Raw genomic sequence first — 26,526 nt, forward strand, 5'->3', positions numbered from 1 at the left:
AAATCTTATCAGTAAGTGTTTTTGTTATTTTAGGGTGTGGGGGCAGGAAGAGGCAATTGAGAAAATTGTTGCAGGATAAAACTTTTGTTTTATTCCTTTCAGTCCGAATTACATCAGCCTCCATTTTATCTTGCACAAATGTCACAAACATGGATTACTCCGTCTTTATCAGGATTCTTGTCAGATTTCTGACCAGTGGAGCAGAAATCCCAAAGGATGCAGAGAACGTGGAAAAACAGATAAGAATAGCATTAAAAAGCAAGATACTCTGATGCATAAACATTTAAGAAAATCATAGGGCAAATGGGTTTTTCTTTAGTGCTCATTGAAGAGAATTTCCTAGGGATTAGGAAGCTTTTGACCTCTCCATTATGGGTATGTGGGAGTCACAGACTTCAGTTGTGTTTTTGTCACTGGGTTACATGCAACAAGCACGGTCTTAAGAAAATAGAAGTCACTTGAACTGAATACAACTGTATTAACATACAAAAAATGTGAAAAGAGGAATTATACTTTGCTTTTGATATCCTGGCAGGACCATGATCTTGGCTTTCAGTCCTAGCATCACAGAATAGTGTATGCTCCAGGTTAGAAGCAAGCCAACAGCTGCTGTCACCACTTCAGAGTTTTCCCTACCATCCATCAAACCAGCTCCTTCTTCCCCTGGAAAATGTTTCCTCTGCTTCTATCATATCAAGGGACTAATATGTTATAACACCACTTAGATTTCAAAAGGTATAATCCAATAGCACACATAGTAGGGCTGTAATACTATGGTCTAATTTTGGTTGCTGGATTTAGTGTGCAGGTGCAGGGCAGTGTTGGTGGCCTATGATATCAGGATGTTAAACTAGATAATCTGGTGGTCCCATCTGGCTTTATACTCTGACTACATACTAATGCATTCTACAGTAATAGCCCCCAAACTGTCACACTACTATTACATTGCTGCACTACTGTAGAAAACCAATTTTTTTTAAACTCAGAGAAATGTCAATAACACTGTACAGGTATGCAGATTCAGCTTATTCCCATTATTGTGGCCACCTTTGTCTTTACATGTTTAGATTCAGAATGTTCCTCCTTGCCTTATTGCCTAAAAGAACAGAAATAGAGTTGGAGGAAACAGCTTTTAGGCATGCCTGAAAGGGCAGCCTCGATGCCAAGGGTTCAGGTAGGCTATATGGAGGCAGTTCTCATATGGTATGCACTAGACTAGAGTCAACCAGTTCCTGACTTTTACTCAGTGCTAGAGTCTCTCGATCGATGAGTGATGACCTAACCTTTGTTTGTGTTTGTTTCCGGTCACAGTTTTTACACAGTTCTCTTATGTGGTAAAAAAAGGTAGAACTCTCTCTCCATGTACAAATTCCACAAACAAATATGTGACCACCCAAAGACAGGTGCATGTAATTATGGTTCTCTTTCATGTAAAACTGCTCTCATCCTGCTGTGCAGAAGATTAGATATGGGAAGATAAATGTTATCTTTTCCTTTTGACTTAATGATTTTAAAAAGCCTAAAAACAAGCTTCAGGTGTCCTGATAATAGTGTACAAATAATTCCACTATTTGATCATAGAAGTTCTTAAAGTTGAAGGTCAGATGGATTATGAGATTCACTTTCTACTACAGCACCACAGGGCAGCAATATGAAAATGCTGTCATTTTAGCTGGGAGGGTTGCTGTCTCTTGTCCTTTGTATCGAGCTGTAAAAATATTTTGCCCTAGAGGTAGTAAAAAGTTGAAGGCTGAGAAAAATATTTTTCTATCTACTTTATCAAGTCATCATTGCCATTTGTAAACTGAGGAAGACAGAGCACAGTGGTGGCAGTAAAGAGATGACTAGCTTGTCCAGAGTCAGATAGCAAGTAGGGCTGTCAAGCGATTAAAAAAACTAATTGTGATTAATCGCACTGTTAAACAATAATAGAATACCATTTATTTAAATATTTTGGATGTTTTCTACATTTTCAAATATATTGGTTTCAATTACAACACAGAATACAAAGTGTACAGTGCTCACTTTATATTTATTTTTGATTACAAATATTTGTGCTGTAAAAAACAAAAGAAATAGTATTTTTCAATTCACCTCAATCAAGTACAATAGTGCAATCTCTTTATCATGAAAGTTGAACTTACAGTTGTAGAATTAGGTACAAAAAATAACTGCATTAAAAATAAAACAATGTAAAACTTTAGAGCCTTCAAGCTCACTCAGTCCTATTTCTTGTTCAGCCAGTCGCTCAGACAAACAAGTTTATTTACATTTGCAGGAGATAATGCTGTTCGCTTCTTGTTTACAGTGTCACCTGAAAGCGCAAACAGCTGTTCACATGGCACTGTGCTAGATGCGCTAAAGATTCACATGTCCCTTCATGCTTCAACCACCATTCCAGAGGACATGCGTCCATGCTGATGATGTGCCAAGACTACTTCTCCCCCTGCTTTCCTGCCCTACCAGCTTGGGAATTCAGTGTCCTGCCTGGTGTGAGCCAGACCTGCTAGCCTGCTGCAAACCCAGACCCAGGTCCGAACCATGTCCCCTAACGCTGTAGGCTTAATTGAAAGCAGCTTAAGAAGTGTTCCTGTCTTTAACACTCAGATGCCCAACTCCCAGTGGGGTCCAACCCCCAAATAAATCTGTTTTACCCTGTGTAAAGCTTATACGGGGTAAACTCATAAATTGTTCGCCCTCTATAACAGTGATAGAGAGATATGCACAGCTGTTTGCCCCCTCCCCCACAGGTATTAATGCATACTCTGGGTTAATTAATAAGTAAAAAGTGATTTTATTAAATACAGAAAGTAGGATTTAAGTGGTTCCAAGTAGTAACAGACAGAACAAAGTGAATTACTAAGCAAAATAAATCAGAACACACAAGTCTATATCTAATACAGTAAGAAAACTGAATGCAGATAAAAACCTCACCCTCAGAGGAATTCCAGTAAGCTTCCTTTTACAGACTAGTCTTCTTCTAGTCTGGGTCCAGCAATCACTCACTCCCTGTAGTTACTGTCCTTTGTTCCAGTTTCTTTCAGGTATCCTTGGGGGGGGGGGGGGGGGGTGGAGAGGCTATCTCTTGAGCCAGCTGAAGACAAAATGGAGGGGTTTTCCAGGCGTTTAAATAGACTTTCTCTTGTGGGTGGAGACCCCCTCCTCTCTCCTATGCAAAGTCCAGCTCCAAGATGGAGTTTTGGAGTCACATAGGCAAGTCACATGTCCATGCATGACTCAGTTTTTACAGGCAGCAGCCATTGTTTACATGCTACCCTGAACATCCTCAGGTAGACTTCTTATGTGGATTGGAGCCTTCCAAGATTCATTGTGTTTCTTGATTGGGCACTTAATTTGCACATTCCTTTCTCAAGAAGCTGACCAAATGCTTTACTAAGGCTACTTAGAAATCAAGCAAGTACACAGCCAATATTCATAACTTCGAATACAACAATGACACATGCAGTCAAATAGGATGAATAGATTCAGTAGATTATACCCTTTACAGAGATATGTTACATGGCATATGTAGCATACAACATATTCCAGTTATGTCATATATACATTCATAAGCATATTTCCATAAAGCCTCATGGGGTACACTGTCATAGGTACCTTCTTTGTGTTTTGTCAAATCTGCAGTAAAAGTGTTCTTAAAACAAACAACATGTGCTGGGTCATCATCCGAGACTGCTATAACATGAACTATTTGGCAGAATGCGGGTAAAACAGCAGGAGACATACTATTCTTCCCAAAGAGTTCAGTCAAAATTTAATTAATTTTTTTTTTAATGAGCGTCATCAGCATGGAAGCATGTCCCCCAGAAGGGTGGCCAAAGCATGAAGGAGCATACGAATGTTTAGCATATCTAGCACATAAATACCTTGTAATGCTGACTACAAAAGTGCCATGCGAATGCCTGTTTTCAATTTCAGGTGACATTGTAAATAAGAAGTGGGCAGCATTATCTCCTCTAAATGTAAACAAACTTGTTTGTCTTAGCGATTGGCTGAATAAGAAGTAGAACTGAGTGGACTTGTAAGCTCTAAAGTTTTACATTGTTTTGTTTTTGAGTGCAGTTATGTAACAAAAAAAATCTATATTTGTAAGTTGCACTTACATGCTAAAGAGATTGCATTATGGTACTTGTATGAGGTGAATTGAAGAATACTATTTCTTTTGTTTATCATTTTTACAGTGCAAATATTCGTAATAAAAATTATAATATAAAGTGAGCACTGTACACTTTGTATTCTGTATTGTAATATAAATCAATATATTTGAAAATGTAGAAAAAATCCAAAATATTTAATAAATTTCAATTGGTATTCTATTGTTTAACAGTGCGATTAAAACGGTGATCAATCGTGAATAATTTTTTTAATTGCGATTAATTTTTTGTAGTTAATTGCGTGAGTTAACTGCGATTAATTGATAGCCCTAATATCAAGCACAGCTTCTTCAGTCTGAGGTATTTGATTGGTATCCTCTTTCAGAGAGTAGTTCTAAATTCATTGTGATCATCTGCCAGGATTTTCCCAAAAGTAATCTATGAATATATCAAAGTAGGATAGTGTTTCTTCTCCAGTGCCATAAATCTGCATAACACTTTGCAGTCATAAGAAAATATAGTCTATCCCAGGAAGGCTTTGCAATTTAGGGGCCAATTTTTCCTACTTTTTATCTAAGGTGCTTATATAACCTCCCATCACTGAACACTTTACAATTTTTAATGTATTTATCCTCTCCCCTGAGAGGTAATGATGTGCTATTATGCTCTTTTTACAGATGGAGATCTAAGGCACAGAGAGACTACAAGGTTGTCTACAGGACCAAGACTGGGGCAAGCTAGGGTGTGAATCTAGATCGCACAAGCCTGCTGCAGTCTCACTGCCTCATGGGGGCCTGCTGACGCATGTCAACAGTTTATAAGAGCACTTTGAGCTACTGTTATTTGAGTGCTATATCAAAGCACATTAACTAACTGTTAAGTCCCAGTCTAGCTCATTCCCTGTTGGGTCATCTTTCCTATTCTATAATATGGCCTGCTCTGGTGCATGAATTCCAACCATCTGTGGATAGTGTCAGTAAAGCCAGTTGCTACACCTCATGTCTAGTCCCCCCTTCTCAAGTGGTGGGTATGCTGGGGGCAAGTCTGAGAGGAAGGAGATGTGGCTGAAGTGCTACCATGCTTCAGTGATGTTCTGGGGGCATACTGGTGCCTTGAGACCTAAGTTCCCTCTAAGCTGCATGGCCACGCAGCTGCCTATTAAGTGCTGTGCAGGCGCTCAGGGCTGCAGGGCGGGAGAGATGCCCCTCCCCCGGTCCCAACCCAGCCCAGCCCCGAACTTGCTGTGGCTGGGGGCAGGTGCCCCTTGTCCGGTCCTGAACCTGCCACAGCTGAGGGACAGGCGTCCCTCCCCTGGCCCCGACCCAGCCCACACCCTTAGCTAGAGCTCTTACCCCTCTGCACCCCAACCCTCTGCCTCAGCCCCGAGCCCCGAGCCCCTCATACCTGGCCCCACCCCAGAGCCCACACCGTCAGCCGGAGCCTTCACCCCCCTACACCCAAACCCTCTGCCCCAGCCCTGAGCCCCCTCTCACACTCCGAACCCCTCAGACGCACCCCGCCACATGAATTTTGTTATGTGCACCAATATGGAGGTGATGTATCACACACCACCTCCATATTGGTGCACATAACAAAATTCATTCCGCACATGGGTAGGAAAAATTAGAGGGAACACTGCTTGGGACCATAAACGGCTGGCACAATTTAGAAAAGCCTGCATGAGGACTGGGCCAGCATAGAACCAGAAAGCCACAACTGCCTCTTTTACCTACTCCCAAAGCTGCAGCGAGTGCATAGTCGGTAGTGGTAGGAATCTAAGAATATTATTTATTCAGATGATCTTAATGGAGTTTCTCATATTCTCTATTCCCTCCTTTGTTTGGAGTGTGAGATCAAGAAATACAGAGATGAAAGTTTAACAAGCCTGGTACCATGTACAAAATATAAACGTGGTCTTAAATCATCACTGGGAAATTTACACTACTTGCTCTGTTGTTTTGATGCAGCTGTCAAAGGCAGAGGCTCTTGTGGTTAAATATAGCCTTTTTAGCCTCATGGCTCAGTCTCTTTTGTGTGTGGTTTCTCAGCATTATTTTACTTTACTCTGAAGGTGGGCTGAGCATAGGAGAGTCTGACGAAACAGTGGGCTGGGCCCTTGATCTGTGAGAGCTCCTGCATTCTTGTGAATGACTACATTATAGAGAGCAGTACGCAGCAGCAGCGGTGCTCTGCTCCTCCAGCTCTGCTTGGCAGGCGAGCCTCAAGTTCAGTGAACATCTACAAAAGCTAGAGAACTTTTCATCTTCCTCTGCAGATGAATTCTGCCTAACTGCACCAGGAAAATGGGCACAGGGGATTATATCTGCATTTCCATGAGTGGAGGGGCACCTTGGGGCTTTAGACTGCAAGGTGGCAAGGAGCAAAAGCAGCCTTTGCAAATCGCTAAGGTAGGACAATGAGAGAGATGTTATAAGTGTATTACGACAAGGAGGGAAAGAAAGAAAGAAGCTTTTTTTGATCTATATAGCTTCCAGTCAGAAACCTTGAGGCAAGTTTTATTGTGGGGCTGGCTATGTTTGTTGGAAATGTATTTGGGGAGCTGCTTCCACAGGTGCAGACAGTGATTTTTTTTTAAATGATAGGTAATTCTTACCTTTTGATTACCTACAAGTACCACAGCTGTTTTCTTGCATGGGAAGGACAGAATCTTATGAGATGATGAGTGCCTTCTGAATTCATTGGGTGTGGTGGAAGTCACTCAGCACCACACAGGATTGGGTCCCCGGTTAGCAAACCCAGTTTTGACTATTGATTTGTGACACTTTCTCTAGTCCTGGCATGGAATAAATAAATGATTTGGCATGAGAAAGTGTTCCTACTATTTTGGGACTCCTGGAAAGCATTACCCAGAGAGGAATCACTTCATATTAATGAAAAGTACATTCTCTGGAAATAGCTTTAATAGTTGCCAAACATGCCCTGATATGTATTTCATGGATTATAACCTGAAAATTGTTGAGCATATCACAGTTTATATTTATATATGCAGTGAAAGTACACAACAAAAAGTCTAAAACAACTTGACATTTTGGAACAATTTTTTTTAAGTAGTTTGATATAAAATAAATATTCATTTTATTACAGACTATCATTTTTCATGGTTATTAGGAATTGTAGAATGATAGCCATGTTGCCACATTATGTCATCTTAGACAAGGGGCCATTCTGTCCCCAACTATGGTATAAGCACAAATTCAATACTGCGAGAGCAGATTTTGGACTAGTGAATATAATAAATCCTGTCAGATTAACTTGAAGTCCAGAGATTAACTTGTATTTTATACCAATAAAATAAAAAAGGAAACAAGAAAAAAAGGGGTATAGTCATTATCTCATAGTACTCAGTACAAGGTAGGTTGCTAAATTTTTAAGAATTTGATTTTGGGGCATTATTAAGCTAGTTCTTTAATCTTGTACTTCTTTTAGCTGGTAATATACATACTAATTACAGTTGCATTAAACTAATTGGGTTAGTTAGTTTTTCCAATTAGCAGAAATATTAGATATGGGAGAAAAGGATTTTACTTGTTTAAAACCAAGGGCTTGTGTCCGTTCTTTTGCTAGGAAAATAACATCTTTCATTCTGTTTTCTCTGAATTACTTCCAGCCATAAAATTTATCTTATTCAATAGTCAAGCTGCAGTTTATTGAACGTATTTTTCTCTTATCACTTGTAAGTATCATTGTCTCTTAACGTTTATTTTTAAATATTTCACAATACTCTAACAGTGTTTTTTGTTTAAAAAAATCAAAACCTGTTTGAATGCAACTCTTTCTTTGCAAGTAACTTCATCGATATTGGTGATGGTGAAATCCTGCCACCTAGTGAAAACATCAAGGAATGCAAAAGTCAAAGCAGATGGGTAGAACTGGGGTAGCTTTTGTTTGTCAAAGCAAAGCAAAGCAAAACCATGGTAGTTTTGACACAAGGTTCAGGTATGGCCCATCTCTGTTACAGACAAAGATGGGTAAAGTCAGGGGTTTTACAAAAAACAAAAAACCCAGAGATAGTTTGGATGTGTCCTAAGACTAATGCACCAAAACCACTAAACCACTTGAACCCTGAGGTTGGGAGAACTAGCCAAGTGATTACAGTTGTGACACATCTCTAAAAGCAGGAACCAATAGTTTTTAGAAAGGATCATTAAGGAAAGTATGTGTGTTTTACTTGTAATTAAAACCAATCAAATGGCCAAGTAATGCAAAAACTTTAGAACAAGCTTTATAAAAACAAAATGATATATATTTGTAAGGTACTGTTGGTAAACTAATGTTTCATGAAGTTGATTATGGGTACCAGAGTTTTAATTCCTCAGCTGCTGGTTATGATATGGCCCAGATCACTAGGGACTGAAAGCTGTCATTTTTGACTAGCCCAAGACTGCTCCTTCACAAGGCCAAGAACTTTTTTGGAAACCCAACTTGTCAATACCTTTCCCACCACATGCCTTTTCCTATCGTGACCAACCATGGAGAGTACTGTTAAAATCCAGCCAGGGCTCAATAGGGGCCTGCTATCTGACTCCCCACAAGATGTTCTGAATTGGCAGATCTCCAGGTCAGCCAGCCCTGTCTACTGGATGGGTTGCACTGACAGGTTCTGGGTGCGCAGGCAGATTAGGGTTTACTTGGTGCCCTGCATATCAACAAACACAGGCTCTGTCAGACCAGCAAGAGAAGTGAATTTTAGAGTAAGGGTTTGTCTAGACTGGGAAAACAAGTTATGTTTGGGAATGTATTAGCTTACACACTTTAATTAATGTGCACCTGTTCTAGGCGCGGCGTGTTGTGTTTAAAAAACATCAGCTGTTTGAGGATAACCCTAGTCTGCCCCCTATGGTTGACCATGACCAACTAACTCAACATGAATTGCCCAAAATAGTGTTTAAAACTGTTAGTTAAAATGGAGAGCGACAAAGTGGATAATGTAAGATTTTTTATTGGACCAACTTATTTTGGTGAGAGAGAGACAAGATTTGAGCTTACACAGAGCTTTTCTTTAGGTCCCTTTTTTTTTTATATATATATAACTCATTTTCTAACATGACTTATTTTTGCTGTCTAGACAAGCCCTAAAAGGCCCCTTGCTGAACATATCCCGCTGTCAGTCTTCGGATACCAGGCCCTTCAGCTGCTTTTAATTTTGGGGTCACAATACAGGGAGAGGGTCAATCTCTAACATGGCTAGGACCCAACCCCTATATGGCTTATAAAACACTAATGAATTGTACCCGAGCATGAACTTTTCTCAGTATTGTTTCAGGTTGTTTCAAACCGTTTGCGTTTCACTTTCGGTTTCAGGTTCCTTTTGAACAAAATATGGTGAAATTAAATCCATATTGAAACCCCTCCGCATCTATTTGTTGCAGAAGTTCCTGAGTCTAACATAATTATGTAAACAACTGCCATATGGTTCATTACTGAACCTGAGGTAAAACAGTCTAAAAAAAAAATCCAGAGACAGCAAAACGTTTTGTTGAGTGTTATGGCGAAACGTTTATGAGCACTAAAAATGTTTGTGTGGAACCTAGTTGGTTTTGTTTGATTTGAACTCTAAACTAGCCAAATATCTCATGGCTTCAGGTAGAGCTGTGAATAATAGTTACAACAGACCATGAAAACCTAAAAAGTAAAGGTTTTCACTTTCAGTTTCATGTTTTGAGTAAAGAAAAAAAATGCCTTTTGTGTGAAAGCAAAACTTCTTTGGTGCAAAATCACTGGATAAAGAATTGCAAAATGGTTCCTCTTTCCCCCCAACGCCAACTCTAACCCCAACCCCAAATACACAGCTTTTGACATTTCAGTGCAATAGGATTGTAGTTATGCACTTGTAGCTTGGTATGGTTTAAAACAAAGGAAGGGAAATTTGCAGTGGATTTTATTCCATTTTATAAAGACTATTCTGGATCCTACAACGAATTCAGTTGTGCTAAAAAAAGCATGTAAAGTCTCTAATATTGTTTTCTTCAAAAAAAAAAAAAAAAGGCCCAGTCCTTCTACCAATTGAGATATAGGATGTTCTGCCATGATATCAATGAGAGAAGGCTCAGACCCAAAGTTTGTGCCGACAGATAAAATATGGTAGTGTGTCACCTTTGGAGAGGAATCTTTTTATTGGCATAATCTTTTTTTACCAGTGTATTCTCAGAGCTGATCAGAAATCAATAAGCAGTGGGGCACACTTCTCAATAGTGTTAATTTTCCCACAACCTCACAGGGAATTAGAGACTGTTCTTCTTTTACCTTTAGTGGTAAATCTTTTTTCTTTTAGGGGGAGAAAGGATTAAATGTCCTTTGAAGCGTCATGGGGTTTGAGTATTGGAAGTTATGTTGCTTGAATAGTTCTACTCTGCAAAGTCTTCTATCTTTAGTTAACAAGACTTTGACATAGCTATACGTGAACTCATTTGCTTACATATTTGTTACACATAATGGATCAAATTAATCCATGGTATAACTGTATTAACTCACCTGATGTCAATAGAGCTACAAGAGGAATTAATCTAGCCCATTATATATAATGGATGTTAAGTGTTTACTACGAAAACTCACATAACAAGGTGGGAAAGTCATGTTTTTCTTTGAAGTGGTTTTCTGGATATTATTTTTTCTTTAATTTAGTTTTTATATTTTATAAAATTAAAAACTTTAAAAAAATCCAGGTCCTTCACTTATGTTATGGTGGACAGAGAAGGCACATGAACATAAAGATAAAAATGCCATCTTATTTTCATGCAGCCTGGCTTTTTAGACAGTTTCGTTGTTATTTCAGGAAAACATGTAAGCATATTTTGCTCTGAATAGGGATGCATATGTGAATCGGGGCCTTGTACATGTATTATACACTGGTCTCAACCATTCTGTACTTTTTATTACTCTGAATAGCTAAGTATTTATTTTTTAAAACAAAACATTCATTCTAATAGATGAAAATCAGTAAAGCCACTTCATTCTCTTTGAGCAATACTATGAATATAAAAATTTTGTCACTGAAAAGAACAGCTCTAGTTTACTGCATCCATAGAATGCTCAAACTCTTTTTTTTAATTAAGTAAAACTCTGTTAAATATTTACAGAATTATTAGCCATAAGTATTAATGCTATGTTTGGAATCATACCTAGAGGATGAGGTTTTCTGTTTGATTATTCCTAGCAAAAATAATCCAGAGAAAATACTTAAACTTTCTGGGGGGAAAAGCTCTACCTCTCCATCAGCTCTTAGAATGATAAAGCCATTTTGCTGAACACAGAAAAAATAATTGATTTCAGAGGGGTTGTGTGGGGCTTTTTGTGGTGGTGTTGTCTTTGAGAGTGCGCCATGTAGGGTGACCAGATGTCTCGATTTTATAGAGACAGTCCCAATTTTTGGGTCTTTTTCTTATATAGGCTCCTATTACCCCTCCAACCCCTGTCCCGATTTTTTACATTTGCTATCTGGTCGCCCTAGCGCCATGGATTATCTTATTTCCCTCGCTGTTCCACACCCCCTCATCCTGTGTTCTGCATCACATCAGAGCTACTATTTGCTGGCTGTAGAGGCCTGGCTGAATTTCTCTCCAGAACACATCAGTTCTGCACAGTACACGTACTGCACCAGGCACCAATGAGAGCAAAATCTGTGCAGCTTTTCCAGCTCCTGCTGGCTCAGGAAGCCAGAAATAAACAATTAGGCCCACTGACTTCAATCAAACTATTCTAACTGTCACCAGTTGAGGATCTGGCCCTTACTTTTTTTTAACATCATTGGCTCCTTGAGCCTTATAAGAAAATATATGCACATGCATTAGCTGAGTAATCAAAAATATATACCTTGAAAGTTTAGGGGGGAATCCTCCTGATTTTATTTTTTAAAGCATTATTGATTTTAGTTCTCGTGAAGGGTATGAGGCTGACAGTGTTAAAGGCTAAAGATGACTGTCCATAGAATGAACCCCCTAGCAGTGGAAAGTCTCATTAGGGTAGACTGGCAAGTAAGGCATATTTACACACAGTCTTTTGCCTGTGGAGTTGTTTGGAGGGGCTGTATTTCTTTTCTGAAGAAGGCTTTATTAAGTCCTTTAACTGATACTGACCCAATTTAATAACCAATAAAATTTTGCCTGTGCACATAGGACTTGATCCAACGCCTATTTCAGTCAATGGCAAATTTCCATTCACTTCAGTGGGGCAGCAGGAGGCCGTTAAAGAGATTTGATTAAAAATCATTTTGAAAATTGAAAAACAATAAATTTAATTTGCCCAAATCAAGTGGAAACTGCCTAGTTTTGAACTCTGATGCTGAAATACTATGTTTGTCTTTCTGGCACTGAGTAGATAATGAAAAAGAAATTCTTTCTAATATACCTTTACCACAGGTGGGGTTATCTGGGCTTCCAAAGTGTAGGGTTGTGAGTTTTTAAGTCATTTCATTGCAGAGGGAAGGAAGGAAAGCTTTCTACTCCAGCAGCAATACCAATGGAAGTGTTTAGTACTAAGGCACTAGTGTAGTACTGCACAGCAGAACTGACACAACTGTATACCCTGTTTGGATATGCAGCCTCCATACCAAACTGTTTTTGGCATACTTTCCAAAAACATTTATGCAAATACAATATGGTCTGGATATATGGCAAATATTCATTTGTGTTTGTTTCTAATAGATAAACTTCAAAACTTTATGCCGAGTTTTCAGTGGGAGAGAGTACATATTGGCTCAATATAAATAACTTAAGAAAGTAAAGTCTGTATCTAAATACTAAACTTACATTAGCTCCTTTGTGTAGCGCTTTGCTTCATTGTTTGAATTCTTTGCTGGAAACATTTAAAGTGTATTGTATTTTATTGTTTTGTATTTCCTGCCATTCTATTCTTATTAACTTAATAGTAAGTTTTCTTGGCTAAATTTGCAGCAAAACAGCATGACAGAAAATGATGTTTATAATATCCTTTAGGATTGTATCAGGTCATTAGAAAGAATAACTCCAGTACTTGTGTGTATCACAGAAGGGGGCTCTTGCATGCAGTGTGGAACCTGGGTTGCTTTACACTTATCTTCTCAAGCAGAAATTATTGAAGGGGCCCATTATTCGGGGGATTAATGCTCAGAGTTTATCACGCTATAAAATGGCTTTTATTTTAAGAGATTGCTTCTAGTTTTGGAGGAACAATTTTGTCCCTGCAATTAATTGTGGACAACAATGAGAGGATTTAGAGAGTGAGCTACCTGATTGAACCCAGAATTCATTTCTACCACTATTGCTGACAGGTACAAAAATGACACCACAAAATTGGAGGGCATATTGAGGGGCTTAAAAATTGGGACCAATAAAAACATGTTATATAAGGAATGATGTTTTCCACACTTTCTTCAGGTAGTTAGCTTTTCTCATTAGACCCTGCAGCCCTTGTGAGTGCACCAGTCACATTGGACAATAATGGAAGGACTGCAGGATCAGGTTTCAAGTTGAGGATGGACAAAGCAGCAAGACTTGAGCACGCACCAGTGCTAGTCTACACTGGGAAATTATATCAGCATAGCTACATCCCTTGGGGTGTTAAAAATCCACATCCCTAAGAGATGTGACTGTGCTAACCTAACCCCCGGTGTAGATAGCCTCTTGGGAGGTGGATGACCTACACTCATCGGAGAACCCCTCCCATCGGCATAGGTGGTGCCTACAGCGGCTACACAATAGCGTTTTATTTGCTGCTCATACTCCAGTGTAGTATAATGTTGAGTATGAGGGCCAAAATTTTAAAAAGAGCTGAGCACCCAACTCCCATTGAGAACAATGGGAGATGGAGGTATGCTGAGCACATTTGAAATTTGGCACTTGGTGGGTGCCTAATCACCTAAAATGGAGTTGAGCTTTTCTGAAAAAAATAAAAATAATAATAATAAAAAAAATCTAGCCCTAAGCTCTCTCGTGTTGACTGGAACTCTGAGCTTCAAACGTAAGTCCTCTGGGTAATATGCCATCTATTGCAGTTCTGACTGGGGCACATGAGTGGATCCTTTCCTCCTGATTTATAGACAGCCTCCATCCCGTTTCTCTGATTGCCTCCATAGATATACATTTCAGTTCTAGATCCACTACCTATTGCCTTTGCTGGGTCCTTCTCCCATTCTTCCTAATCAGAACAGGGGTATCATACACAGGAAGCCAGTTCTTCAGCTTCCATGGAATTATATCAGTTTGAACCAGATAAGGATATTGGCTTGATCTTCTTGAACCTTGCAGTTGTGGGGGCAAGGCTTGCTTGAGTGATCCCATCAGCTCTTTGAGAGTGTATCTGAGTATAATGGCCACACTCAAAGCTCTGTATGTGTTAAGTGTCATAAGCATGACAGCACTAGAAACTAGAGGACTTTGCTTACTGATGTGTTGTCTACACAGCCAAGTTAGACGTGCATTGGGTAAGGTGAGAATTTAAACCACTATAATAACGCTTGTATGACTACCTGTATAGTTATTGTTATACTCATACAAGATGCCCTTTTCTGGTTTAGCATATGTTACTTTGGAAGCTGTCTAAAAGAAAGCACCCCAAAAGCCACTCATTCTGGAATAAGAGTATCTACATGGGGAGTTATACCTGCATAATCATAGTGGTTTAAGTACACAGACAAATATACTTGGTGAAGCTTTCCCTCATAGACAAACCCTCATACAATAAAGGGGGCACATGCTGGAGCTGTACAAACTCCCTCATGATACCCCACCAATGTTCTTCAGCTATCACATCAAGGAACCACATCTAGTTAGTCTTCCATGCCCATTTAAATCCTTGGCTTCTCTCTGCCACCAAGGGTGACAAGTTAGGTTTGAAAATCCCATTAGGCTCCTATCTGCATCTTAGGTGCCCAAATAACTTTGAAAATGTGTCCACAATTCAGCAGAGAATATAAGCATGTGATTAAGTCGCATTTACTGAATGTGGGTGGACTTAGGCACATGCTTAAATGCTTTGCTGAATATGGATGGACTGCTGAATCCAGATCCCAGTAGGGAGCTAGCCTGGTCACCTTTTACTGAGTTCTGCAGAGTGGGGCCCTTTACACAGAAGTGACCTGCTTTTTCCATTTGGCAAGGGAGGAAAAGACAGGTAGATATTTCTGCCTTGTCTGGGATCAGCAGAAATCTGCTGGGATTTTGATGCATCTTGCCAGAAGTGACCGTAACTATTTATCTTATTTGAGAATTTTTGTTTGCTGAGCTTTTCTGCTAATTTGGTGTTTTGCTTTTTTCACCCTGGGGTAGTGAATAGAACCCTTTTATTTAACTGGATTCTAAGTACACCATTCCCCCCACCCCACTCCACTTCCACTGATGAGCTGTATTTTTTGCCCACACTTTCCTTCCCTTATTCTATGAACTATTATTGCTATTTGCTCTTTGACTGAATGCCACCTATAAGAAACAGAATTCTTTTGGAATCTCTAAAAGGTTCTGAAAACTTTCTGCCTAGAACAAACTATCGCTTGACATAGAAGTGCAGAAGCTAGTAGGGCGCAGCTAATATAGCTGCTGTGTACCATTCAGTAGGTTGTTCTGCAAGTTATATTTTGGATTTCATATCAAACACCTGCTGACACATTTAATTGAGTTAGTTACAAAAAAGGATATAGAAATTATCTAAGAGGGAGGAATAATTTCCTACATTGTGAGGGTGTAGCAAAAAGTTTTTGCTAAATAAGTAAACATTGCATAGCCATTTCCCTGAACAGTCATGAAAATAATATTCCAGAATAGTTGTGGAAGACTTATACACATGTTTCTTCCAATTAGAAGGAATTATTACTATATAAGGTTATCTATTTTAAGGAAGCTGGAACACATAAAATTACCTAATGTGCTGGAAGGTACGTTTTGTGCAGGGAGGTACTTGTTTGACATTATTCATTGCAATACTAAAATGAAAAACAAAATTTGCAAAATGCTAGGCTTGCAGGGCGACCTGATGCCTTGATAATCAGCATGGTTTCATTCAAGTTCTCAGTGATTCAAGTCTATATATGTTATTGACCAGTACAAAGGAACTATTCTTCAACTTGAAGTATAGGGTTGAGTTACAGAAAATGCACAACATTTTTTTATGTAATTGATTATTGAACATATGGTACCTTAAGCAATGTTTACTTTATGTATTATTTCAGTGGACAAATTAATTAGATAACGGGATCTGGGCTAACTTTAGCTCCCAGATGTGTACTACCTGTCAGAGATTATATGGGGTGCTTCTGGTAATTTAAGTGATCATAATTATAATAATCCAAAAATCCCATCATCAACATGTAGATATGCCTGAGTTGAGTAAACATCTGATCATAATGCAGTCACATTATTGAGAATTGCCAGATGTTGCTATTTCATACAGCCTTACAAGTTCTGCTTAACTGAATGTGGAGGCAGTTACATCATTGAGAAATACCAGTTCTAGTTGTGGTGCTTTTTCTTAGTGGAAGCTGCTGCATATCAGCAGCAAAGTTTGTTACTGCTTTTGTCTTTTTGGTGAAATCATTTCTTACAGAACTACTTACTTCCTACAGGATATCTATACATGTAAATCAGAACAAGAAGTACATAGAATCAAAAACATTACAACTGTCCACCCTTCCCTGCCCCCCCAATTCCATACCTTGCTATCTGTTACTTCCATTCCTTATATCATGTCTGAATTTAGACTGTAATCTCTTCAGGGCAGTCACCATGTGCGTCTATATATCTGTAAAGTACCAAGCAGATTGTGGATGCTCTAAAATAATTAATTATGAAGTGGGATACACTTAACCTACCTTTTCTTGCCTAAATTAACCTTCCTAAGAATTCTGCCACCAGTGGGAAACTTTGTACATTAAGACAGGTTTCACAGTAGCAGCCGTGTTAATCTGTATCTGCAAAAAGCACAGGAGTACTTGTGGCACCTTAGAGACTAACAAATTTATTTGAGCATAAGCTTTCGTGGGCTACGGCCCACTTCATCAGATGATTAGAATGGAACGTATAGTAAGAAATATATATACATACAGAGAACATGAAAAAGTGGAAGTAGCCATAACAACTGTAAGAGGTTAATTAATTAATTACAGTTGGTATGTATAACACCTTTTCATGTTCTCTGTATGTATATATATTTCTTACTATACGTTCAATTCTAGTCATCTGATGAAGTGGGCCGTAGCCTACGAAAGCTTATGCTCAAATAAATTTGTTAGTCTCTAAGGTGCCTCAAGTACTCCTGTTCTTTTTGTACATTAAGGGTTCCAAGAATGCGTCACAGTGGGGGAAAGCTGTAATAAACTGCAGGTGGGGGGGAAGGCTGCCACTGTGAAATCTCCAGCCAGGTTTGAAAGAAAGACCTTTGGTGCTTATCTGAACCAAATCCACAGTCTGAACTAGAGATGGCCCCAACCCAAAAATCTGCCAGAAATACCTCTGAAAGATGGGCAAGTAACCCAATCTATTTAGGTTTTAGATAGTGCCTATCACTACAGTTTCTAAACTAGACCCAGATCAGAATAGAAATAAAAATCCTGGAATGAATGCCCCCCCAATTTTTTTTTTAAATTATCTGAATTTTACAGTTTGGACCTGTTTCTGCTTGGAACATCTTGAATCTTTCCATTGACTTCAGTGAAGATAGGGTCAGGCCCTAGATTGTGACAGTTATCAGAGTCTTCTATTTTTCAGGGTCATCAGTTTACCAGAAGCTTTCTGAGTTCATGGAATCATTTGTGACTCAAACAATGATGTGATTTATAAATTTGTATTATCTAGTGGGAGAGGGAGAGGGGGTAGTTTCAGACCCTCACATTTAGGGGTTTTCTCTAGTAAACTGTACAGCAATTGTGAAAAGTAAATCTAAATTAAACTAATATGAGGGGACACTGGGTGCCTTTTATACTACACTGGAGAGAACAAGGCATAGGAGTTAATAATTAGATCTGGGAAGATCATCTTTGTGGCCTGTCTTTTTTTTTTTTTTTTTTTTTTTTATGTCATTACATGACTAAATGAAGCATTCCAATTCATTCACTGAAATAATGGTGGCATACTGTGTATAACTCTTGTGTGTCACTCAGTTGTTGTTTTCTTCAACTGACGATTAGCATAGCTGTCCTGGAAAAAGTTGCATAGATCAGAATTAACAGACTCACCCTTGGTGATATTGATTGAAATTAAAATTAGAGCCGCAGCAAATTGTTCAAATCAGACTTAAACTTGGGCTCTTTGGATTCCTCCTCAATCAGTTTTGAAGAACAATTAAGAGCAAGCATGGTTCATCAGCTTCTGGGCCATGCAATGAAAATGAAATGAGCCACATGAACAGACTTCTTTGAGATTTCTGGTCCTACTAGCTTCTGAAATGCTTTTGTGGAATGTTGCTGTATGGGTAAGAGAGGGGAACAGTTTGCTACACAATTAGCTCCCTCTGCTATTTGATATGAAGTAGCTTTATAGCCTCACTTCAGGTTGCTCTGTACCCAGTCGAAAGGGCAGACAGTGAGAAAAGGGGGGGGGGGGGGGGGAGAGAAAAGAGGCCAAGGTACATGAAGAGTGTCACCAGGTAAATATATGTGGATCCACTAAAAAGCATCAGTCACTAAAGGCCAAATTCTGTCCTTGAATATGTTCAAGGAATTTCCATTGACTCCTACCAGAGTTGTACAATGTGTATCCAAGAACTAAGTATGGTCTTTAACCAGGAGGAGTGGAAACTGATGATATCGGAAAAAGGGTAGGTAAAACTGAAAGCCTAGTGTGGACACAATCATACCAATACAAAGGTGCTTTATACTAGTATAGATGTTTTTTCACAAGCATCTTTACAATAGTATGCCCAGTGTGAGTTTTCCAGCCAGCCAGCCAGCCCCCCTTCTATCCCCCCTCCCCATGGCTTTGCAAGGTAGCATGGTGACTTTGCCTCAGTTTTCCTACCCCACCACCCATCTAGCTCTGTGCCAGATGGCTTCTCCTTATGACTCTAGTTGGTTTGTTGATAGTCTCACCCCTTCCAGGGCAATAAACAAACAGTACAATACACCAGAAGTCCTATGTACGCAGGAATGGGTCAATAATCCCAGCCCCCAGCAGAGTTCTGACCTCTTTGCTGGGGATGTTAGGAGAACTCAGACCCTCCCATCCACTCTGCTTCTGGGTTCCAGCCCAGGAACCCTGTATTAAGCAGCTAGGACCCGTTCCTCCCAGTCCCTTGCTCCTGTCTACTTCCCCTCTCTTATAGGCTTTTTCCAGACACAACTTCTCCTCTCAGTAGTCTTTCTAGGAACCATCTTCTCCTTTGAGCTGCAGCCTTCTTATCCCCCAGCTGTTGCTGGACCAGCAATTAGCTGCAGCTGAGGAGATAGCAAGCCTACCTGTTAACCCCTTAGTGGCTGTGGAAGAAGGGGGTCTATACATGGTAAAAACTGTGTCCACACTAGCAGACTGTTCTGCTTTAACTAAAGTGGTTTCAGATTGATACAGGTAAAGCAGTACATACACTGTGTGCAGACCAGCTCTCAGAACAAGTTCATAGTAAAGATCCTGCTGTAAAAGCCTTTAGGAGCATCACTGATCAGAAGTGAGACCCATTTGCATGCATGCCTTGCTAAAGGTTAGACCACTCTAGGGAGTGTCCAAGATGAAATCCACTTGCCAGTACACAGCCTGTGTAAATGAGCTGTGTGTGTGAGAGAGGATGGACTCTCCCCTCTCCCATCCAGGCTACTTCACTACTGTGTCTTCTTTTACCCCTGTGGCAGCACTATCTAGGTCCATGCCCCCATACCTTAAAATGCCTTTGCAATAGGTCTTGGAAGATCAGTAGTAATAATGGAGGTGCAGACTCCCTGTAGTTACTTCCTGCAGCCAACTGCCTGTTTAGCAGAAACATGCTGGTCCCACTGGGTTCAGAATCTTTCACACCTTCAGAGGGGTCAGAAGTAGGGATTATTCCTTATGCTGATTCCTGGGTTCCTGAATGAAAAAATGGAACAAGAAAAATAGATTTGAAAAGCAACATAATTTCCCTTTGATTCAGTGACACAGATGCACTTCCCAAAAGGCTGGTCCTAGGGTAGACCCCCAGGCGCCAGCTTCCAGGGAGCACCAGACTGTTATACTGCTCTGCTGATTGGCCAGCCATTTTGGAGCAGGGGAGAGGTTGTTAAAGTGGGGAAGGGAGGGAAACAAAAAACATTTTCCACCCAGGGCTGCTCCTGACTTCCCATGTGTGCTTGAAGGGATGTTTTTTGTATGGGTTTGTGCTTTAAGTCATACTCAAACTGAAATATTATGAGTCACATTAATTCTGCAGAGCATCTATAAGTAGACTGTTTAGTAAGGATCAGAGAACTGAGGTCAAAGAGGGTTGAATATAAGTAGGAGACACAAGCAGTAGAGAAGAATTCCTTAGTTACACACAGCTACTTTATTAATGAATGTATCCAGGTTTTTAGTAGAAAGATAAGTTTCAGGGCAAAATAACAGAGAAAGGGAAACTGAGCTCTGACTTTTCATTTTAATTTATTTTTGTGTATAAAGGCAATGATTTGTGACTTGTTTAAAGGCTATCCAGTTCTTAACATGAGTGATTCCTAGAGAAACTTGAGAGGGTACTCACAGTTGCTATAACACAAAATGTCAAAATGGCCCTTCCTCCCAGAATTAGATCAGTTAAAGTGCGGCCAGCAAAGTCATAGCCATTATCTTAGACAACGTGAGTCAGATAATCTTTTTTTTAGGGGAAGAAAAGCAGCACATTAGATTACATTCCTGCTCTGTTGCTCAGAGTGCTCTCAGTCACAAAATGACTTCTTTATTATTATGATCGGTGACACCAATTCTTTAAACGAGAACTTACCATAATGGAATTTTGAGCTGAGTAGGACAAATAGCTGTGTCTTTAAAAAGATAACCTTAAATAGGGCCAAAAAAGCACATGCAATAACCATTGACTTCAAGTGGTATGGACCACATGCATCCTGGGGCAGAGTTTGACCAATATTTTCATGAACTAATTCAAAACTGGTCCACGTGAGTATTTTTGTATTTGTTGGTTTTGCTCCTGTGGATGATTTCCTGTTCTTAATCTTAATTCACTCCCTTCAAAAGATACCTAGTGCTGGGACCCACTATGTCACAGATCACAGCAGACACTCATTCTGATACTATCCTCCATGACTAATGTGCTATCAATGTTGGACACTTCCTCTGGATTATTTTTCTTTTCACTAAGAGCTTCTGAAAAAGGCATAGTGTATGTGAGTGAAGGAATAGACGGAGAGAATTCCATTTCCTGTTCTATTTGTATCTCATCTCTTTGAGCTTGTATTTGACCTTACTCTGGGAGTGGGTGCATCCTCCATAACTCAGATCTAGTGGGAAATATTACACTGAGGATTTTTGTTTTTATACCTGCCACTTCCTTAATCTCCATGAGCACAAGTATTTGTAAATTGCTCCTTTTAACTCGGTAGAAACTAAAATGTTCTGGTTTCTTATGTAGGCAAGCTATGTTTACTCTTAAAATAAACTGTGAGGATCTAGCACTATTTTGGAAACTGTCCATAGTGAAGTTTCTTTAACTCAATGGCTGCAACAATAGTAGAAGAGTCTACAAAATAAACAAAAGCAATAATAGAAACACCAAATGAAAAGGAAAGTCCATCTCTTATATTAATATAACTAAATATCAGGGGTGGCCAAACTGTGGCTTGCAAGCTGAATGCGGTTCTTTTACAGTTAAAGTAGGGCTCGTGGAGCCCCCCAGACCTCCAACATTCTCCACCTACCAGACTGGGGGGAGCTCGGGACCTCTGCCTCACAGTGGGGTGGTGGGGTAGGGGTTTCTCCAAGTGGGGTGAGGGGGTCTCAGGGCTTCAGCCCTCTAAGGCACACCTGCTAGGGCTTGGGGCTTCAGCAGGAGCAGGCTTAACCCCCAGTCCCAACCGGTGCCTCCCACGGAGCTGAAGCCCCGAATCCCGGCAAGTACGCCCCGGCTCTTTAATGTCTGAAGATTGTCATATGCAGCTCAGAGAGTCAGTAAGTTTGTCCACCCCTGCTATATATACCAAAAGCTTGCTACAGGGGTGAAGTATTTTGAATGGCAAGTAGGTATTTTAGCAGGATAAGCTAATCTCTTTGAACCATATGAGTTATTAAATTAAATCTGTAAAATGGTAGTTCTTTCATGTCATCTTATATATTCCAGATGTTTGTCATCATCATGTTCAATTTTTTGCTTTTGTTAATTTAAAAAAAATGCTTTAAGACTAGTTATCACTTCAGCAGCTGGAATATAACTTGAACAATATACAAATGTATTCCCTGTAGCATTTCTACATGTTCTTCCTTCCTCTATTTCTATTGCTCCCTTTTCTTTCATACCAAAATTATGAACACAAGTTGAACATTTAAAATTCCAGTATTTGTTTATTAATTATAGTAAGACTAGATGCAATGGGGCATCTCTCTCCCCCATGCAACGCCCCTGAAGTCAATGGAACTTCACCAGAAGAGTTTTTTGGCATATTTTCTCCAGCTAGAAAAATATATGTATCATACGTTACTGGATGTTATGGTTATGATATAACAATGAAACCTGAGCCAACTATGAATAGCATATTATCCTTCAGAGATGTAGTTATCTTTGAGCAGATTTCAAATATTTGACATCCATAAATATATAAAAGTCAGTGATGATTCCATAACAGCAACAATTCGGAGGAGTGTTTAAGGAAATTAGGCACCTAACTACCTTGGAGGATCTGGCCCTAAATGGCTCACAAAACTTTGTCCCACTACTAGCCTGCATTATCCAATTACCCACCCAAGAGCCTAATCCTGTAAGGAAGGCATGATTTATCATGACTTTGGCAGGCCCTGTGGAGTCTGACTTTTAAGAGGGACTGACTGCTTCTTTGTCTTCCATGTTTTCCTAAGTGTTGTAAAAAAAATAAAAAAAAAGCACACCACATGGAGTAGTATTATCTTTTTGTTTTTTAAATGAGGTCCTTTGTACATGCTCAAGTACCATTACAGCACCTGTGGGAAAGTAACTTTCACATTACCTCCAAAGTACTCTGGCAAACCACCTCTTCTCTGAGAAGGAGAGATTACAGGGTAGCTAAGGCATTTGTTAGCTGTGACAACACTGTTGGTATAATGGTGGAGACATCTTTTGTATGCATCACAAGTTGATATCTGGATTGATGCAGCAGTTAGAGCACTGAACAACAAGGGCAGCAAGGTGCTGCAGTCCACACTCTGCAATCTTTTCATTATGCATTCCTACACCATGTTTGATCATCTGCATTGCTGCTCCACAGTTACATTCTGAAGATTAGACCAAGACAAATTTCTGTATTGTGGCAGCACTCTGGTCATTCCTGACAGCAGCCTGTTAAGCCTAGTCCAGAAGCTGCATTCCAGGTTGCAAACAAGTGGATGTAAATTAGGGCTTCTGAACTTCATCAGCGTGCCTGTTTCTGCACCTCAGAGTTGCTGTGACTCTGCGAGGCTGTGGCAGTAGACACAGCAAGGATGACAGATTTCTCGTGGCATCCCCTGTGAGTAGCGCAAGCAAAATGAAAGTAGACACAGGTTTTCATTCTAAGCAACAATCAGCTCAAATGAAGGCCCATGGTTGCCTGCTATGCTGTATTGTTTGTCCCATCCATCCCATTGTTGTATCTATAGGGATGTGCTATTGTGCATAGGGATACAATGAAGAGTAAAACCTCATTTCATTTAGTACTGTGTTTTCATAAAGATGCATTGTGTTTATACTCCTAAAACTGGCAACTGTGCAACTACCTTAAACCATATCACTTTGTGATCTCCTAAGTATTGCAAGGTCTCTCTGCCATGGGAAAGGTGACGTGCTGCAGAAATTAATGTTATTCTTTCAGTAGGTGGCACTGTTTCTGCTGAGTTAATACTGACCCAGTGTCCCCACATGGTGCCAGGAAGAACTGTGCTGCTGGAGGTGCTATATTTCAGGTGAAACATAAAACTGATGTCCTGACTATTCTTGGTCATTTGCTTTTATTTATTTATTTTTGCAATGGTTGGGCTATTAATGTTAGTGTCCCAGCCAAATTCCAACTGTGCAACTACATTAAATCCTGCCTATAGTTTAAGCTCATCTCCTACAAGCCATGTTTTACAGACAGTACTGCTGTTAGAGTAGCTGCATTTCAGTAGTGTGTGAAGTGGTGGCTACATATAGGGGTTGTAGGTACTCCAGCACTGCACGATGAAATCCAGGACCGAATCTGGCCCAGTCAGTAAAGCACTTTGGAATCATTCAGGAGTAATGGAACCATATAACTGTATGGAAATTATTATTGGAGAAAGGTAATTAAATAAAACCCTGTCAAGTTACTAATAGAAAAAAATACTTCAGATTCTCACGTTCTGGAAGTAATGTAAGAGTTGTTAAAAATGGCTAAACTAAATTTTTTTTGGCCCTTTCCCAAAATGACATAGCTCCCTGCATTTGCTTATAAATTCAACGTTTAAACTTTGTGACTAGTGTAACCCTTGTAATTCAACATCATTCCCCCTGATGTTTTGATTAATGTACTTTAATGATTAGAACTCTACTGTAGCTCCTTTGTTAATATAAATCCATGTTACAAAGAATTGTGTTCCCTCGACCTCTCAATTAAACAGTAGTGCCAGTGGTTTGTTGCTAGACTGGTGGGAATATTACTTGAATAATCCATCTCTAGTTCTGTGGTCTTAAAGAGCCACCAGTTCATGTTTAATTAAATCTTTAGTAAGTTTGTAACAGCATTTCTTACATCAATCCTTATTACAGATCATCTTTAAATAGAATGTACAATAACATATTGAAATATATATACATAAATGCCTCCATTATAGGATTAAAATTAATATCAAGATAAAATCCTGTTTTTCACTACAAGAATCGGGTCTTAAGAAAGCATGAATGTAGCATTGTAATATTGACAACTCGTGCAGTTTTATCGTGAATATTGTGATACTTGCAGTGTTCTTTAAAGCCACAACTACTGGAATCAGGTTATCTTCAAATTGCAGTTATTATTAAAAAATAGTAAATTTCTAGTCCTCCTAGTAGCCGAGAAAAACTTGAAATGCTAAGTGATGCTATACGAGGAGGCAAAGAAAAAGAACCCAAAATGTATTCATTTTTAAATATCATTTTAAAGCCAGTTTCATGACTTTTGGGAGCCCGGTCCATGGTTTTCAAATGCTTTGGGTTGGCAATACTGTTGTTGTACTCTTCACCATCACTGTGGGCAGACAAGAGAACAAAACTTCCAATACTATCAGTTTTCTATAGACTACAGTTTTTTGACTTTATAGGTCTGTGAGGAAAATCCTCTACTGGGAAATCCATGTCTGATTCACAATCTGTGGCATTCAGTGATCACTCAGTTCTTAAGGTGCTGCAAGAGCTCTGCTTTATTGTGTGTCTGTCTCCAGCTGGCTGTGCATAATAAAAGCTTCACAGCACTCTACTCAGATTCACTGTCCTTAAAGGCACAAGCCCCAGCACCAGTGCCACGCTGCCCGTCCACACTTTCTCACCTCCTTGAACAGGACAGCCAAACAGATAGATGAGAGGGAAACAGGGAGGAGGGAGAGGGTATCCAGGCCAACACATTTTTTTCCACAGGAGGGAAGGAGGAAGGGAAAGTAGATCCAACCCTGAGCTACTAGCACTTTCTGTTCCCTTCTCTCCAACCTCTGCTCCTGGGAAAAGGCTATTGGCTCATCTTACTGTCTCTTCCTCCTACCCTGGAATTATAATTAGCTCCTTAGACAAGCAGGGAAGGAAGGAGTGGAGCAGAACTAAGCAGAAATATTTCCCACAGAAATAGAGGGAATAGAAAGAGCCCAACAACTCATAGCTGATTCTCCTCCTTCTACCCACTCCAGTCCTGTGAAAAGCCCATCATCCCAACTGTTCCCTCCCCTAAGAAAATCCACAGTCAACAACACACTGGGCACTTGAGGAAGATCCTGCCTGGGATGATCTGGCAGGCTTTGTGGAGGGGGTCCATGCCATGGCTTCTAAGGTTTTGGAGCTAACCCCACAACAACATCAGGCCAGCAGGTGGGAGGGAGGGTCAAGAGACCCCCAACGGAGCTGCCCCCTCCAAGGCTGGGATAAGGCGATATTGATGCCACCAGCCTTTTCCATTCCTGGCCTGGGAAAGTATGTGAGGAGGCTTTCAGGAGAAGAGGAGGGCAGGGGAATTAAAATAAGCTGAGGGGCTCTGATGAGAAATGTGTGCATGGGAGGGGTAGAAACTGAATTAACAGGTGAGAGCAAAGCCGAATTAACTGGTCTGTGTGTGATGGGGCCAAAAAGTAATGGGAGGGGGGTATAAAATGAAGTGGCTGGCATGTAGTGTGGG

The 26,526-nt window shown here is 39.9% G+C and overlaps 1 protein-coding gene across 2 annotated transcripts in view; it reads left to right on the plus strand.

Moving 5' to 3' along the window:
* Positions 1–6,281: 6,281 nt before the first annotated feature.
* Positions 6,282–26,526, plus strand: part of SYNPO2 (synaptopodin 2) — a 118,136-nt gene continuing 97,891 nt past the window's right edge. Inside the window, exon 1 of one of the 2 annotated variants that reach the window (XM_054029083.1) lies at positions 6,282–6,520. In XM_054029083.1, the coding sequence (XP_053885058.1) occupies positions 6,416–6,520 (105 nt within the window). In that variant the 5' untranslated portion in view covers positions 6,282–6,415. The remainder of the gene's footprint in view (positions 6,521–26,526) is intronic. The other variant, XM_054029084.1, reaches the window with a different exon arrangement.

Source organism: Malaclemys terrapin, chromosome 5 (genome assembly GCF_027887155.1).
Source record: "Malaclemys terrapin pileata isolate rMalTer1 chromosome 5, rMalTer1.hap1, whole genome shotgun sequence".
NCBI classification, from domain to species: Eukaryota; Metazoa; Chordata; order Testudines; family Emydidae; genus Malaclemys; species Malaclemys terrapin.